The sequence below is a fragment of the Megalops cyprinoides genome, chromosome 3 (assembly GCF_013368585.1).
Source record: "Megalops cyprinoides isolate fMegCyp1 chromosome 3, fMegCyp1.pri, whole genome shotgun sequence".
NCBI classification, from domain to species: Eukaryota; Metazoa; Chordata; class Actinopteri; order Elopiformes; family Megalopidae; genus Megalops; species Megalops cyprinoides.
The window spans coordinates 12188524-12202444 of record NC_050585.1 but is presented as its reverse complement, the minus strand read 5'-3'; the positions used below and the strand labels follow the sequence as shown (position 1 = coordinate 12202444).

The 13921-nt window shown below is 41.5% G+C and overlaps 1 protein-coding gene across 3 annotated transcripts in view; it reads right to left on the bottom strand.

Moving 5' to 3' along the window:
- Positions 1–13921, bottom strand: part of mtmr4 (myotubularin related protein 4) — a 67184-nt gene that overhangs the window by 52004 nt on the left and 1259 nt on the right. The window contains exons 1-2 of one of the 3 annotated variants that reach the window (XM_036523261.1): positions 7227–7341; positions 1459–1519 (exon numbers count right to left, since the gene is read on the bottom strand). In XM_036523261.1, the coding sequence (XP_036379154.1) occupies positions 1459–1461 (3 nt within the window). In that variant the 5' untranslated portion in view covers positions 1462–1519; positions 7227–7341. Of the gene's footprint in view, positions 1–1458; positions 1520–4777; positions 4937–7226; positions 7342–13921 lie in introns of those variants that run through there. The other 2 variants (XM_036523260.1, XM_036523262.1) reach the window with 2 other exon arrangements.

The following is a 13921-nucleotide window of genomic DNA, read 5'->3' as shown; positions in this document are numbered from 1 at the left end:
CCTACTGCTTAAGAAATAACAACGTCACTCAGGGGAAAAATTTAAAAACACTTAGGCCAACTCAATAGCTGCATTCCGGCTGCAAAGCACAAACATCCAACAAGTGTTTGCTTATTGACTTTTGCTCATTCAGACTTGGTTTGTGGCAAACAGCTGCCTTCTGATTGTGCAGGCTGTTGATGTGGAAAGGACGCTGTACTTTGGAACAAAGACAATACAATACAGATAAAATAGGATCCTCCCCAGAGCAACAGTGCTGTTAAAATAACATCTTCACACTGACATCTGTTAGCGAATGAAAATGTCGAGAAATAATATGACATGGTATATTACATATATTACAGATATTTCATATGAATGATAGTGATATGAATTTACCTATCAAATGTATGCATATGGAAATATTTAATTGATCTAAAAGCTGAAAATGGTTTATCATAAATCCAACAACAAGGATTTTTCAGTGACGTTTTTCCATATGTGAGAATCAGACTGGGAACATTCCTTATCAACACATTTCAAAATAGATCATAGATAAATAGATTAATTTGTTGTTATTACTCGCAATCTGATTAACCTAAGCCCTTTATAATTGTAAATTTGAAGCATAAATACATTTCCAATATGTATTACAGCAACGGTACTGTGTACGATTGTTCAGGAACAACGCACATAAAGCATCTTTCTACAACATTAACATTTATGGTGAGATTTACGCCCCTGAACATTAATTCTCTGCAGCTCTGACACTTTCACTGGCTGCTTCACCGTCGTGTCCATCAGCAGATCTGTATTAGTCACACTTCCCGGGCAGGCATGCCTGAGCACCTGCAGTGGGCTAGCGCCTTCCCATCACAAGAGGGTGTTGTTTCAAGGAACATGGCACAGAGGATGGGCGAGCAAGGCTTCCAATATCCTCTTAAGGGGTGGTGCTGATCTGACCTGTTTGTACTCTGAGGAAAACCGATCTGGATTGGTCCATTTCAGCCAGACAGCCACAACACAGCCTCACCCTTTACGCGGTCCACAAAGCCTTGCTTGTGCATCCCTACCAAACACTGTGTGACATACACTGTGTGTGTGTGTGTGTGTTTCATGCATGTATACTCACATACATAGTTCAAAGGAGAAGGAAGACTACTGACTTTGCTCACAACAGGAGCTGAGCCCTGACTAAACAGGAACTTTAAACAGTTGGTATGCAGTAAAACCAAAACCCCCCTCAACATCAAAGACTTCAAACATCTGCATGCTCCCCCCTGGCCAGTCTCCATGCTCCTTGCTCTTACAATAAGGAAATAAAACCAAGGTGAACAGAACAGTGGGGTACAGGGAGACAAATCAAGACAAAAGTACATGGCATCCCGTTCCTAAGGCAGAACCCCACTCGTTAGCCCAGAGGGGCGTTGCAGAGGGGCGATGCAGAGAGGTCGTGCCGTCCCAATGCCCCCAACTCACCATGTTTCCAGTTGGTGTTGTGTGCTTCCTCTCTGCCTCTCTCCACGGTCAGCACCGCCTCCTGCAAAGGGAAGAGAAACACTATTCAGGTAAAAGGGACACCTACAAATACGGCCGCTCCCTGGGGCCACACAGTCACACACCCCATAAATCCATATTAGTTAAGCTCAATTTTATACTGCAGGTCCACAAAATAGACATAATGAAAAACAGTTTTTGATCACTGTGGTTTTCTTGATTGTTTCTATTTGGGTTCATTAGTTCTTAAGGGTCATTATCTGTCAATTACGAACGACAATTATATAACTATTTAAACGTTTAAAAAAAAAAAAAGTAAATTCTAAATTGAACAAGTTGAAACAATAACACTTGTAAAATTAACTTATCATACCCATGCTGGATTGATATAACAATCATTTCCAGTTCGGTTTTCAGAATCTCAAAATTTACCCAAAAATGAAATCACTACAGCTTGCAGATTCATACAAAAAAGAAGTGAGCAGACTGCTGTGCTTGAGTCCTCACACTGATAACTACAAAACAACAATTCGGGCTATTTTTGAATGCTTAAGCCTCAGCTGCCTTTGAGTGAAATGTGTTTTTGAATGTCAGAACAGGAGGGAAATAACCCCATAAGAAGGCAGCAGCATATTACAGTAATAGAATGACACTGTTTTCCTTCGAATGTAACAGTAGGCAAAATCTCTGGAGAATTCTGACATTAATCATTATGCGTTTGAGGCAATTTATCAAGAGAGTAATCATTACCATGCCCTGCTGGGCAACTGTGACAAAAGTTTCCACATTTTTAGATAAATGTCAGAAACGCAGATGAGCACAGGCAGCAGAAAACAGGAGATGGTTATCACGTTGAGGTGACAAGCCGACATCGATTTGATCATTTTGAATTCGCCCAGCAATGCAGGACTCTGTCTCATCATAAATGGCACTAATTGCTCTCTAATAATTTCAGCTGTGAATTCATTTTTTATGGCCAGGCACAGCAATATACTGTCAATATAATCAGCAAGCAAACTGTTGATAAGGTGAAATGCATTCCAAACAGCAATGGTTGTTTTTTCCGGTTTCATTCTGTGCTGACATGCTGATCTTAAGCTCGTCTGATTGGCTCATTCCATGCACTGTGGCCACGTCTTCAAACCAGTCTGCCACTGTGCACTGAGCTTTGGGACAGACATGCCTCTAAGACAGAAACAACAGTGGAGAAGCCAAGCCTCAGGAGTGAGGGGTACAGGTGAAAATGATGTCAGGGTAAGCACTAAGATCAAAATTAGACAAACCACAGCCAGTCCCCAGAGGTGTGAGTTTCAGTTCTCTTCAAGCCTGGACACAAGCCAGGTCATTAACAGAGACACCAGCATTCTCTGTGCTACTCCGGTCTGAAATGTCACTAAGGTTACTAAACACAGAAGTAGTCCAGGTGCCGGCAAATCAAACACATAAGCCAAACACAAGTGGGCCGCACGCTGGACTTTTTTCCCCAGACACGTGACAAACTGTGCCCGAAAACACCAACACAAAAGAATGAATAAGAAGGAAAGTGAAAATGGAGCCAACAGATGCTTCTGCTGAAAGCAGCTGGGCGCCTTCCTGTGGGCAACCTCATCGCTCAGCTGCAAAAGGGCGTGTGCTGACAAGGCACGGGGCATTTCTCAAGGGCGGGGCTCGGGTTGCATGTGATGCAGGGGAAGTCCCCAGAGTGTGCGGGAGGCAACCTGTTTGTGCATCTCTACAAAACAGGGAATCTTGGGAATCTTAAAAAGTGATGCTCATCTGTTTTTACTATGATTGAACCAGACAAAAACCAGAACAGCTATTAGCTCAATTCTTTTTAATGCAAACCTGGCATAACTCATGTAAAAAGCACTTATAATAGAGGCACACTGGAGATAACTCACATTTTGCAACAGCATGAAAAGTGTGAATTCTCAAGGATGCAGAAACACTGCCACCTCAGTGGCATAAATCTTTTTTCCAGAGGAAAAAAAAAATTAAAAACTGATGTCAGGTCACAGACAGGAATATTCTGTTTCTGTCTTTTTTTTTCCCACCACAATCAACGACATCTGCACATTATACAAGGGAATCTTTTCTGCATATCAAGTGATTCTAAACTGAACCGTCCTGTTTTCTGTAGAAGACTAGAATATCATAAAAATGAAAAAGTATTTTTGAAAATGGAAAAGGGAGTGTACAAAATGCTAACCATCAAAGTCTACTTATAGAAAGCTAATTAAAGTAAACGATCAGACGTACATGTTTCTTTAAGGGATTCACATTCTTCCCGAGTTGTCATCGTAGGGAACATCTGGACCAAATTTGATCATTCCCTTTTAGCAAGCTCAATGATCAACATTTTGTCAAATTTGCGTTGCAACGTACTGCAGCCAGAACTCAAGAAAACCGCTTAGATAAGGTAGCCTAGTGTCTATACACGGCCCACGTGTGCAGGCTAAAACACGCACATGCACACGCACTCACTCACACACATGGGCGCGCCCTGATCCAAACCAACCAGTCTAATAGGATGAGGGGAGATTTACAGGAAAGGGAAGCCTAACATGCTTTCAGAACTGAAACACTGGACTCCGTTAAAGAACGCACAGCCAAAAAGCCAATGGTGGAGTCAAGCGACATGGGCAGCGCACGCAAAAAAAAAAAATCGCATAATAAAATTAATCAGATTCACTATTTTTGCACGGTATGCATAACCTACGTCCGTTTAGATAACTTGAGAACTAGGTCCAGGCCAAGCCCGACGCTATGCGTGTGCTTAGGTGTTGTACAGCACCCCCAGTTGTCTCCTCATATCCCGATGTCTACATAGTATTTATGACTTTTGTGCCCCCCGTGGATTGCAATTGCACCTCTCTGTATTTTTTCCTGGCCCCGAGCCTGGTCCGGGCTATTTAACTAGATGACTGAGAAACGCCTTTAAAATAATATGAAGACTAATTCGTTTTTAAACACCGCGTAATCCTCTCACACAGGCATCTCCTGGCTTACAGCTTTGAGCCAAGGGTGACAGTATTCAAATATTAAGGTTATCTGGTTACCGGTGAAACAGTATCTACAATACATGAAACTCCCCTTCATCTTGCGAAAGGCATGAAAACATACGGTACCGGTGTAAGAAGGTTTCACATTTCTTGACATTGTAAAAAAGAAACAAGGATCAAGAGCTGTACACATCAGGCACAAAAACTTAAAACACGGGCGAATGAATCCGTTTTGTTTAGTGATACATGTACATATCTGCAGCTAAACAATCGTCCGTGCAAAACAGTGGGAAGTCTACCTGTTGCAGGTCCCGTGCTCGCTGCCGTCGCCTGCACGGCTCCTGAGAATTTTCTTGAGTAAGCTGTGTTCCGAACATGCAAACCGTGACTTTCTGCGTTTCCGAGCAATCGTCTATAAAAAGTTTAGAACGAAGTGAAAGTTTGTCTCCGTCATTCAGAAACTCAACACGCACGCCGCGCCTGAGGAGCAGCGCTGTGTGTAAGGCGTGCTCTACGTGACTGCCCTCCACCGTCAATCACCACGCTGCGTGCCTTCCTCAATCAAACTCTGTCACACAAGATGAGCCTCAACAAACAATGGTTTCCCTTTCTTCTTGGCCGCTCACACTCGTCGCCGAAAGGGGTCGAAGGGTCTGCCATTGTATCCCAACCTCATACTTAGCGACACAAAAGTAAGGGAACATTAATTCGTCTGTTTAATACTTTCCGATGTAAGATTTATTTCCAAGAGTAGTCATGTAACGTTAGATTAAGCCGAAAAATCATTTCAGAACCTTCCTTATGTACTTTGCTTTACAGCGAACGGCTCATACAATACACTAGCATGAATGAAAGTAACAACATTTAGATAAGGTGCCAAATAACGCAGAAAGAAAGAAGAAGACAAGAAGGGTAAACTGAACTGTCCAAATCCACGCCCCGATTTACGAACTAGTTTACTCCAGCGAGCTTTAATCTGATTTTGTGGGCGTACTTGCTCCAACACGCCGTTTGCGACAACGCCAGAAGACAGTGGGCATCAACCAGGTGTAACCTGTGTAATCTTGTGCAACTGAGCTAATACTACACAGCGCTAATCTGTCTGAAGTCGACGTAATAAAACCTCGATGGAAAGGCGTAGCCCGACTGGATAAAGGTAAACGGACAACCAGCGGGTCGTGCTGTTGTAAATGCCGTGCATCTTCCTCAACGGTACAATAGTCCATAAAAGTATCTCAACAGCAGCAGCAATGGATAGGAAATGACTGAACTTTCCTAGAAATTCATGGCATCCCCAGAGCTTCCTGGCCATACAAAAGATGGAAGAGTGTTTGTTCTATGAGAGAAGCTTTGCTAGAAGGAGCATGTTTCAGCTCCTCTGCAACACAGGCCCTAATCAGCAGAAGCAAGAAGGGAGTGAATTGCAATGCTGCATTTTGATCTCACCATTCTTTTCCATCAAAGTTCTCACATTGCTGTAGCAGTTCAAAGTAACAACCATAAAGTTAATGGCTCATCTCATTACACTCTATAGCGCCATCCAAAAAGCTCTCCATGCTTGTGTGTGTGTGTGTGTGTGACGGGGGGTGGTTACAGTCGACTCACTATTAGCAGTATTTATTGTGGCAAAAATACTGAAATGGGCGAGGAACAAGGCACCGGTACTGACATCTTGGATGAAGCCAATTCAATACACTGCAAATGCCAATTCAATACACTGCATTACTCCCCAAAGGTTAATATTTGCACATACTGTCAAGCACTAAAACAGTAAAAAACTAAACAGAGCACACATCCTTAACAAGGCTGCACAAAAGGGTATTCCTACAACAATGGTCACTGATTAACCATAATTTTGGACCTGCACTTTAATGTGTAGTGTCTTCTTTGAAGAAAGAAAAAAAAACAGGTTGAATAGGATCAGCTTGTGCTATTGGCCAACCAGTAACGTGCTTGATGGAAAGGATCTGCCAATAATATATCACCACTGTTTGCAGCTGCCTGTAAGGCAATGCTCTATCTTTCATGTTATTCATAGCCGCAAGCCTAGGTGGCCAAGTTTTGATACCGTGTTTCAGCCAGTTCACATTTTGCTGGCAGTATACAGACCTTTAATTTACACAGGAGTGTAAATACAGATGATATGAATGTCAAAAAAACTGATAAATACAAATACAGAAACTATACAATAACAATTATTCATGTCAAAGGCGCGACAGAGGTACAGGAAGAGTCCACCCATTTATGCTTGCATATGCATTTCCCCCTGCAGTCGCTTGTCCAAACTTTATCGCTCATGCAGCGCTCGGCCAGATTCAGCCACGGAGTAAAGCGCCATTTAATTTTCTGCTTTTTTCATTTGCATATTTTACCCAGTCTGTGGGATTGGAAGCAGTCCTGGCTGCCCAAGCTGAATTGAGCCGTGGAACTTGTAAAAAGTGTGAACAGAAAACAAGACGAACACGCACAAAAAAAAAGAAAAAAAAAAAAAAAAACAGCAGAGCAACATACCCTGGTCTGCTTTCAGCTGTTTGACTACAGCAGATTACCCTACAAAGACTAGTAGGGGACAGATTCAGATCTGGTGAATGCATTAGCTTGGGCTTTTCCAGTAGCCCTTGCTGCCTCATACTTCAACCCCCCGTCTCCTGACACACCCCCCCAAGCGCACGGTAAACTTGTAAAAGAAAACGCCAGGAACTCTGAAAAATCTGCCCGCAGTGTTACTTAGCTATCAGAATCACTTACCTACTGCAGGAGTATCTTAAGCAGTTAAACTGGCTGCAGAGTGTTAAAGGGTTTTGCGTCGCGCTGAAATGAAGTGCTACTCCTCTGCTTTCGCAGCTCGAGCTTCCTCCTTCCCCGAGCCAGCTCTTGTTAAAATCCAGGCCATGACGTTGATTTGACACCATGCCAGGTTCCTTTTGGCTGACAGGCAAGCTTTGCTAGGGCACAACTACAGTTTATATATAATCTACACCAGCGAGAGCTCAATAACTTATTTGAAATTGCATCAACAGTGCTTGTCCGACGTGCAATACGAGGTACGGTGTGGTACAATGCGCTACAGATCTGTCCAGGCTACCCTGGAAAGAACTCACCCTCATCCCTGAAAGTGGGAGAAAACATGACACATTTCAATTACTCCTATGAAGTTTTAGCAGTAATCGTTCCTCTGTCACACACTAGAGGGGGTGTGAGAAGTTTCTGCCCACAAGCGCATGACTCTGCAGGCCTATATCTTGGTCACAGCTTTTTTTTTTTTAGACAATTTTGAATCGTCTGAGGGGCCAATACTTCATACCGACTGAAGGAAGCCAAATGCAAAACATGGAAAAGAGCATGGTTCGTCTTAGGTCGATGTGTGGAATTTCAAGCAATTACACACAGGCAAAGCAATCTTCCGACAATCTGTACAGGCATTCCTTCACCACACCTTCTACAGTTGTAAGCAGGTTCATGCATGTCAGATCTTATCTGGGCTTCACCCACCAGTACCGTGTAATAGCAGTATGTGTGACACAGCGCTGTCCTGCAATTATCCTGACAGCCGTCCATTTGAGTCGATGTTTACTCCGTCTGCCCTGTGCTTCACAGTGAAGCCGTGGGACCGAACCAGCAGGGGAAAAACACACATCCAGTGAATTTCGGCATTTCAGTGGGAGTCGGATGCACTGTATATGGCTGCAATGAAAGAAAAGTGTGTTTGGGAAGGCCTGTGATAATCCATGTAAACTGTGCTGTACCTAGACCAGACAGCGATTCATCAGAACTACAAGAATAGAGCAGCTCTTCAAATAGCCCCATGCTAACAAGCTCATGCTGACGATTCTTGGTTGGTATCTACATGTTCCATGAGATCAAAATGAGTGAATCTTTCTGCATTTTCAAAGATAAAAGGATAGATTCCTCCAAAGAGAAGTGTAAATGCAAATCAAGTAATAAAATAACTTATTTAAAAAATATATATTAGAAGCCTCTAAATTCTCATCCTTTTTCATCCTAACTAGCCTCTAACTTCGATGTTTGGTCTTTCAGACTGACAAAGAGTAGAGTGTTGTGGTAGAGTGAAAAGAACAGGTATTTCATAAAAATCTAAACACAAGTGGCACAAATCTCTCAGAAGCCCATGACACGGACCTTTGATATTGTGACTTAGAAATCGATATGATTTTGGAAGTGTAAAATCCTAGCATAATTGGATGTGCTAGAGACCGGAAACCACTTTTGTGTTTAAAACCATTTTCAACTTTGCCATTGAGAGACTGAATGTACAAACATAATTAATAATTAATTAATGGGCACATACACTTCAAAATAACATTCTCCAAGGTAATGACTAAGCTACATTTCAAGAGTTCATAATGAATAAAGTCTCATACCAGAATGATAAAAAAATGTTTCTAGTTGGGTCTTTGTCTTTGCTTTTAATATTTACAAATATCAAGAGCAACTTAACTCTTGTCTACAGTAAGAAATGGTACCTTGAGAGGTTAACGTAATACAGAATTATTTAACTGACTCCAAAAAACACCATCTATTTCAGAGCTTTAAAACCACTGCAAACAATTGCTGCAACAATGGATGGAACATGCCCATCGTGTTCCATCGTGGGGAGAAAACAGACTCACAGAAAAGCACCTGCCTATTCCATGCTGTCACAGGACTAATGGAAGGGGGAATTCTGGGCCGGAGGTGGGTAAGCCTCACTGGCTGTGATTGTTTCAGTTCCACTTTCAGCTTCACCATCCTGAACAGAAACCTTCTTTCATAACTTGGTTTTGAGGAACAGGATGTTTGTGACTTATTATTGACAAACCTCCAAAAAAGGAAAAAAAAAAAAAGAATTCTTTTTATGGCAGGCTTCCTGAGGATCACTTGTTGCTAACAAGATGGACACTGTGTTGTTAGCTGGGCTTAACTGTTCAAGTGAGCAGGTAGCACTTTAACCTGTTTAGACTTACATATTATTTATTTCTGTATGATAACTCCATAATTCTAGAAAAATGAACGCTCCAACTTAATTGTCCCCACAGCACATGGTTAGAACACGGCAAAGGGGGGGTTACAGAAGACTCATATCTGTTGATGGCTGGTAAGGGACTTGTTTGTGTCAAAAATCACAAAACTGGAAAAGCAAGCAGGAGAGCAACAATAAGTGAAAGAGAAAAGGCTCATCATTTTTGGGAAACAAAATTGGTTACCAACTTTCCCACTCAGAAATGCTGAGACTTCTGGAGATATCGGTCAACAACTTCAATCAACTGGCTGTATAAGAGACGCTGAACAGTTAGGAACAGAAGCACCAGTATCAGTAACAGAAATTACGCTCTCTGTGCATAAATGTTAAAGGGGACAGCCATCCACAGATGTATAAAGAATTCAGATCACAACTCACATGGTCTTCATGTGCATTCTGGTATGGCTTGATTTACTGCATTGAAACGACACTGTGTCTCAGGAATCAATCTAGTGTATCACACCAGCAAAACAGATTGCAAAGTGAAAGCTGTCAAGCTTCAGGTAGGGCCACTTTATTTCAAACTCACAAAGCAAACTGAGACAGGGCACAAGGCCTCTCCTTTCCCAAAGAAAGAGAAAGCAAGTACAGACCTTATACACATTAATCTGTAGTGATGCACATTAATCTATAGTGCAATCACTGGCAGCAGACATGATCATAAACCCATAAATCAGGGACTCAACTGTAGAGAGCCGGCTATCAAAATCGTCTCTGGTGGTCTTTCAAAAGCTTTCCAGCAAAACAGCAGAGGGAGAAAGGGGAAAAGTGACAGGGGTTCACAAATTATGTACAAAAATGACAATGTTTTGAGAATGACAAATCACACACTGAAACATGACTGATGTGGTTGCTCTGAATGACTCATGGCAACCTGTGAACAAATAACAACCACAGCAAACATACGCTCTCCTCTATTGGCCACTTTCTTTCTGGGCAAATCAAGCAAAGGTCTGTAGTGCCCCCACACCGCAATGTTACCTATTAAAACAGCATTTGAAAAAATTTCTACATTTCCAAAAATTTCCAGTGAGTGGCAAACACGGGCAATTGGGGAATTTATTTGCTTTAACTTCTCTTTAGAGAGACTGAGTCACTCAGCTCAAGGCATAAGAGAAAAAAACTGGAAAATATGCCCAGCAGAAGGAAAATGCTATCTGCCAAAGCCAACGAGAGCGAGCAAAGAAGTGTTTGGCAAAGTTATGAACTGCCACTACGTTTCATGGACTGACTTTGGTTTTGAAACTATGATTTACAGTTTACAACTGACTTTTAAAAGCACACACCATTTCGAAAAGGCCTGTTGAATTGGGGGTATTGTGTTACTGAGCGAGAAACTGGCATTGGCATACAAGTTTGTCGCCCACACTTTCCACACGAGGTAACCAGGTCGGAAAGAAAAAGAAAAACGACCAAACAGCTGGGGACCTTGGGGTCAGCCTGATATTTTCACTTCTTTTTTCTCTGTAAAGGGGGAGTTTCATTTACCAGATACATTCCTTGTGCAGCTGGATATGCTTTTGAGCACCCGGGCTACCGTAGCTACCAAGCCTAGTGATATCACTTCGCAACAATAATGGCAATAGGACAAACGCATGCAAGGTGACAGCATTCGAAAAAAAAAACTGTACAGCAGATGTTTTGGTTTAGCCTAGCCATCACAGCGCGGCTAAGAAGCTTCAGATTCTCCATTGTTTACAACCACTCTGCAGCACTTTCCACTCCTACGACCAAACAAGACTGTCTCAAAGTTCACCTGTGATAACAAGCATGTGTTAGCAGTTAGGTAGTTCATCCTTATCTGGCACCAGATATATGAGCAGTATGGTTTTCTGTTGGTACCAATACACCGTAAAAAGGTACAGATAGCGGAACCATTCAAAGCTGGCCCGTGATGACTAATACAACAATTAGTGCTTACTCCTTCCGATTATTGTCTTAAAATGCCCTTTGATACAGATTAGGTCATATTTTCAGACATAATCATGAAGTATGCAGTGCACGTGACTGGACTGCGCCATACCTCCTTCCCACCCACACCAAAACTGACATAGGAAAGCAAAAAGTGGGGATAACTCCCCTGTAAATTTCATCCTTCTGACAATGATATGACATGACACTGTAAAATTCAGTAAAATTATAGAGGAAGAGGTGAGAAAATCCTTCTAATTTGCTCTTGAGGAAATGTCATATTCTCACCTGAACTTAAATTCTTACCTGCAATAAAATCTGGAAAGACAAATGCTTTATTGAGCAAAAACACTTGACATCCTCATGAAAAACATTTTTTTCCTGATCTGACACTGAATATAATATGCTGAACACTCACCAAATGTTTTTACGTTTAAAGCAATTCTGTGGCCCAGGCAACACTGATGTTATGTAATTTGCAGTTTCGGAGGGCAACTTTCACAGACTAAAATTAGCAAACAGACCAGACTGGATTATCTAATTTAACCAGAGCTTAGTCTTTAGATAAGTGCCGGGGTCAGTGAAACCACCAGTAAGTCTTCCTTCAATTTAACGTATCAATACGTTTACAAATTACACACTGGTCTTCAAAATCTTTCCCTTTAAAACTTGAGATTAAAATTTGCTTGAGATTACTTCCATTTATTTTTATTTAACTGGAAATTTTTCAAAAAAAAAAAAAAAGATTTTTGGCAGTGAAATCCATTGGTTTGCATTTGTACAGCAAAACATAGCCCAAAGTCGGCTTGACAAATGTTTTGGAAAAAGTTTTTTACCACACCAATTGCAGACAAGGAGGAACTATCTCAGAAATATCGCTCATGTTTTTTTTTTTTCCATACCACTCTGAGATGAGAGATAACACAATGCCAAGAATGTAAAGTTTACTGCCTGGCTTGTACCAACTTGGAGTCGTACAAACTATGAACAATGTGGAGAAAAATAGATCTTGCTTCACTCTAGGGGTAGAATCCTTCTCCAAACAGGGGGAAGGATCACCTCTGACAGACTTGTCAATGAGAGCCCCTGAGCTATTGCACATTTCAAAGTGAAGCACACTCTCCCCGCCTCAATCCAGACACTCACTCTGCAACTCCCTTGGAAATAAATAAATCAGTGAAAGACAATGGGAGCCTTTGGGCTCTGTGCCAATTTGTCCATCCTTTATGGATAAAACTACATCTGTCATCATGAAATCAGTCTACTGTGTTCATGTGAAGACACTGTGTTCTGGACAGAAGTTGTTGGTTACTCTCCATCTGCAGTGCTTTGACCCTTGACAGATGTTCTACACAGTTTCTGTAGGTCTATATCAATGTATTACTCACCACTAAATATGAACAAAACAATTCATACACAGTAATAATATTGTCAAAAGAACAACAATTTTGGTCATATACAAGCATTTAAAACCCAAACAGCAATGTTAACAACTTAAACTTTACATATCTCAGAAGAAAATTAGAATAGAATATTAGAATATACAATAAATATTACACGAGAAATTTGACAAACGTGTGGTATAAATGTAAAACTCATTATAACTCCAAACATTAATGCCTCAAACTCAAAATGAATTGTGAGTTCCTATAATTGTAAGATGACATTAGCTTTAGTAAAATATCAAAAGTAAAGCTTAAATCCTCACAAAATCCCTTTTGTTATGTGATGTTACTGGGCTTGTGCCTTTGGAAGATGACTACCTTTAAAATAGTGAATTTATTAATGAAGCATTTTAAAACATGAGAGGAGCAGTAAAAAAAAAAAAAAAACTGCGTGTGTTTGGGGGGCAGCATAAGTCAAAAGTAATCTCATTCCAAATCAGCCTTATCCCCCAACATTTTGCATTTTGCATGGATTTTGCAGTTTCAAAAACAGACACCTTGGTAAAGAGCAGACTCTACAGAGCACACTAAGATGTAGACTTAAAGGCCTCATCAGTTAATTCCCCTTGTTCTTGGGAGCAGAAATACACTAGTGACCAAGCAGGAGTTTTAAATGTGGGAAGGCAGTGAGCTCACTGTAGCCAGCCAAATGCCATGCACGCAATCATAAATGCAATAGCTGCATGCTGTGCCTCTGGACCTCAGAATGGGTTTCATCTTGTGACACGCTTAAATGCAAAGACGCAGTCTACGGGATCCCATGCTTGTGAACACTCTTGTAACTAGTCAATGTTACAGAAAGGCTTGACCTGAGGAGAATCAGCTACACATTTCAGCTGGCACTGGGCTTGCTGCAGATCTTGCAGGGGACAAGTGACAAGTGACGCAATGGCAACGCCACCAACCGTCTCATTAAATGGGACACGCGGGGGCAGCTTCAACTTTTGACATGCTAGCTGATGTAGATGAGGAATCGGCTTAGCTCTCTGAAAATCGGCAGCACGATCCTTACATGACACCCAATGTAAGGTGCACAACCTGGGCAAATATTTAACTGTTCACTGGAG